Raw genomic sequence first — 3200 nt, forward strand, 5'->3', positions numbered from 1 at the left:
AATACCCACTTTATAGGCTTGATGTGGGAATCTAAACGATTTAATTACTGATAAGTGCACCTTTTAGCTCTTATTGTCTTTGGGATTATTTGCAGATAGTAAACCACTTTTATGTGTTTTCTTGCTTTTTTTCTGTGAGGGTAATAGGACAGGAATTATAATCCTTACTTTACAGATGAAAGACACATCTGAGAGGCAGAGCTGGGCTCCTGGTTGCAAGTCCAGTTCGATTCTCATTTGCAGGGCTTTTTAGTGTCTTTCTGAGCAGTTCAAATTGTCAGCATATGTCTGAGCCCTTGGCTTAGTGGCGTATAGACCTATGGGAGCTCTACAGTCCTGGCCTCTGTTCTTGCTCTGCTGTTTATCACCTCTGCGACCTTGGGCAGTTGACTTCACTTCTCTGAGGCTCAGTGTCCTCAGCTGTAAAATAAGGTCATCAACACCCCCCTTATAAAGCTGGGATGAAAGTAAGAAGAGAGAATGCCTTTAAGCCTGTAATGTAGAAATTGGCAGATAGCAAGTTCTGGGTGTTGTTTGTGAAAGCACAGATGTGACCAGCATCCAATGTGCTTTTCTCCTTGCAAGATAATTTGTCTCACATTGAGCCTATTCTTCCCCAGCTTCAAGACAAAGCCACTGTGCTAACCACGGAGCGCAAGAAGGTGAGTTCTCTTTTGAAGCCAGGAGAAAGAGCTGGCCTGGTGGGAGGCAGTTGACCCCTTAGGAGAAAGGGGGCTGGCTGATCTTGGATTCATTGCTGCTCTACTTTGGGGGCTTTTTTGTTTTCTCAGAGAGGGAAGACTGTGCCTGAGGAGCTGGTGAAGCCAGAAGAGCTCAGCAAATACCGGCAGGTGGCGTCCCACGTGGTGAGTGTCTGGGTCTTCACTGTCTTGGAGACAGCCCTCCTGTTTTGTTTCTGGGGTGGGCGGGCCAGCATGGGGACTGCTGAGTACCGAGCTGTCCCGGGCTCCTGGCGCTGTTTCTTACCTGGGCTGCTGAGCTGTCAGGGCTCCTCTTCCTGCCCAGCTGTGGGTTTCCCAGTGATGCAGTGAGGGAGTTACCGCACCAGGCAGATAGCCAAGAGGTATGGATAAGGAGTAGAAGTAACTCTTGCTCCCCTGAGAACATGAGTGACTGGGGATGGCAGTAGGGGAGACCTGTGGCTTTGTGGCCTGCTGTGATTTGGCTGTGACAGGATTTGGTGTGTCTCTCTGCAAAGGGGTTGCACAGTGCCAGCATTCCTGGGATCCTGGCCCTGGACCTCTGCCCGTCTGACACCAACAAGATCCTCACTGGTGAGAGTCTGGGCCTAGCCCAGCAGGCCAAGGTGGGGAGGGGCAGCGGGGAATTTGCATGCTCCTTGTCCTCTTCATGGGCATGGGGACAAAAGCATTTCCTTCAGCAAAAGGGCCTGGGTGGGCCTGACTCATTGTGTGGTCTCTTTGGGTCTTCTCCAGGTGGGGCAGATAAAAATGTTGTTGTGTTTGACAAAAGTTCGGAACAAATCCTGGCTACCCTCAAAGGCCATACCAAGAAGGTCACCAGCGTGGTGTTTCACCCTTCCCAGGTAAGGGGTTCTTGCCACCCTTGGTTCTTCTTTCCTTGGCTGTTGTTTGTCCCTTACCACCCTGCTGTCTCTGTGAAGTGGGGCTGAGAAAGAGCACTGACTCCTGAGTGGACACTTGGAAGGGCTTCACTTTGGAGTTGTGGAGATTGCCCTTCACTCTGCGTGAGACCTTCTAAAGACCTTCTTCCAGCCAGGGAGAGAAAGGGAATGTGTAGTTTGACAAGCATATTCATTGAAATGTTTTATATTAGGGAAAGAAAAAATCTTACAGTGTTCGGCATATAAACTACAGAAAACAAAGCTCAACTCAATTTCAACTCACAGGTATGAGGAATACAGATATATTTGCTTTCTCGTGACCCTCCAAGATGGGTAAAAGTCATATTGACTATTGAAAGTGTGTGGGTTGTAAACAGAACCTTTGGTTTACAGGGTAAAGGTAACTCATGGGACTGGATTAATGATATTATGGGATTCGAATTTCAAGCCTAAGACAGTTTGGGTTTGGGGCTGCAGGACAGTGGTTGGTTTAGTGCTTCCCAGTCAAGCTTTCCCTTGGACCTTAGGGAAATGAGAAATATAAGAATGACATGGTGAATTTTTCATGACTAAAATACTCGAGAGCACTGTTTTCTTGCTTATGGGGTATTAATAGTTAGGTCTCATGAAATTGTATTGATAAAAAAGATGGTAGTTATTTTTGCCTTGTGGCTTTTAATATCCTAACTAAACAAAAAATTGGTGAGTGACACGAAATTCTCTCCCTGCCCCAAATCATTTGGAAAACTAACTTACCCTGGAAATCCATAAACGTGGGATGCACTGAAATACAGCCATGTAGCCCCTTCCAGTCCCAGTACTGCCCAGACCTGTGCCATACAGTAGAGTAGCAATTAGCTACATGTGGCTACTTAAATTTCAATGAAATAGAATGAAAAATTCAGTCCCTCAATTGTACTAGCTACATTCTTCCTTTGGTCCTGGAAATGGGAAAATTGCTCTCTGTTGCAGTTAGCCTTTTTACCACTAGATGGCGAGGACGCCTCCACAAGCCCTGATGCTGTATGAGTTACGACTTTAATAGCGTTTACCATTGGCTGTCGTGGGCACCATTGGGTGGGTAGGTGGTTCCAGGGAGGGCAGGGCTGAAAAGTGAAGCAATTGTTGGTAGTTGTGGGCATCCCCTGCCCCCTTTTATAACATTGTTTTGATCTGTATCTCTTCTCTGATATTCTGTCTTTGTTTTCCTTGTAGGACCTGGTGTTTTCTGCTTCCCCCGATGCCACTATCAGGATTTGGTCGGTCCCCAGTGCCTCTTGTGTACAGGTGGTTCGGGCCCATGAGAGTGCTGTGACAGGCCTCAGCCTCCACGCCACTGGTGACTATCTCCTGAGCTCCTCCGATGATCAGGTGCGGTCCCAGCCAGTGCCCTGGAGAGGCCTGCTGGTCCCCAAGCTTGAACATCTTCCCACCCCAGCTGGTTCCCCAGAACCTCAAAGGAGAATGTTTCCTCTCTGCTGGGAAGTGCTAGGTTTGCCAGGGTTTACCAAACCAGGGGCTCTGTCTACTTGAAAGGCCACCAAAGCCTGGGACCCACTTTCTCACTGACTCCATTGTCTCTCTCTCTCTCTCT

The 3200-nt window shown here is 48.0% G+C and overlaps 1 protein-coding gene across 1 annotated transcript; it reads left to right on the top strand.

Annotated features, from left to right (window-relative positions):
- Positions 1-585: 585 nt before the first annotated feature.
- Positions 586-2977, top strand: LOC105526512 (pre-mRNA-processing factor 19-like; the record flags this gene model as incomplete). The annotated part of the gene is made up of 5 exons (XM_011962522.1): positions 586-662; positions 792-866; positions 1220-1295; positions 1458-1567; positions 2822-2977. Coding segments are annotated over 5 exons (494 nt in total), but the record flags the coding sequence as incomplete, so codon positions are not given.
- Between the last annotated feature and the right edge of the window lie 223 nt (positions 2978-3200).

The sequence above is a fragment of the Colobus angolensis genome, unplaced genomic scaffold, assembly GCF_000951035.1.
Source record: "Colobus angolensis palliatus isolate OR3802 unplaced genomic scaffold, Cang.pa_1.0 Scaffold5926, whole genome shotgun sequence".
NCBI classification, from domain to species: Eukaryota; Metazoa; Chordata; class Mammalia; order Primates; family Cercopithecidae; genus Colobus; species Colobus angolensis.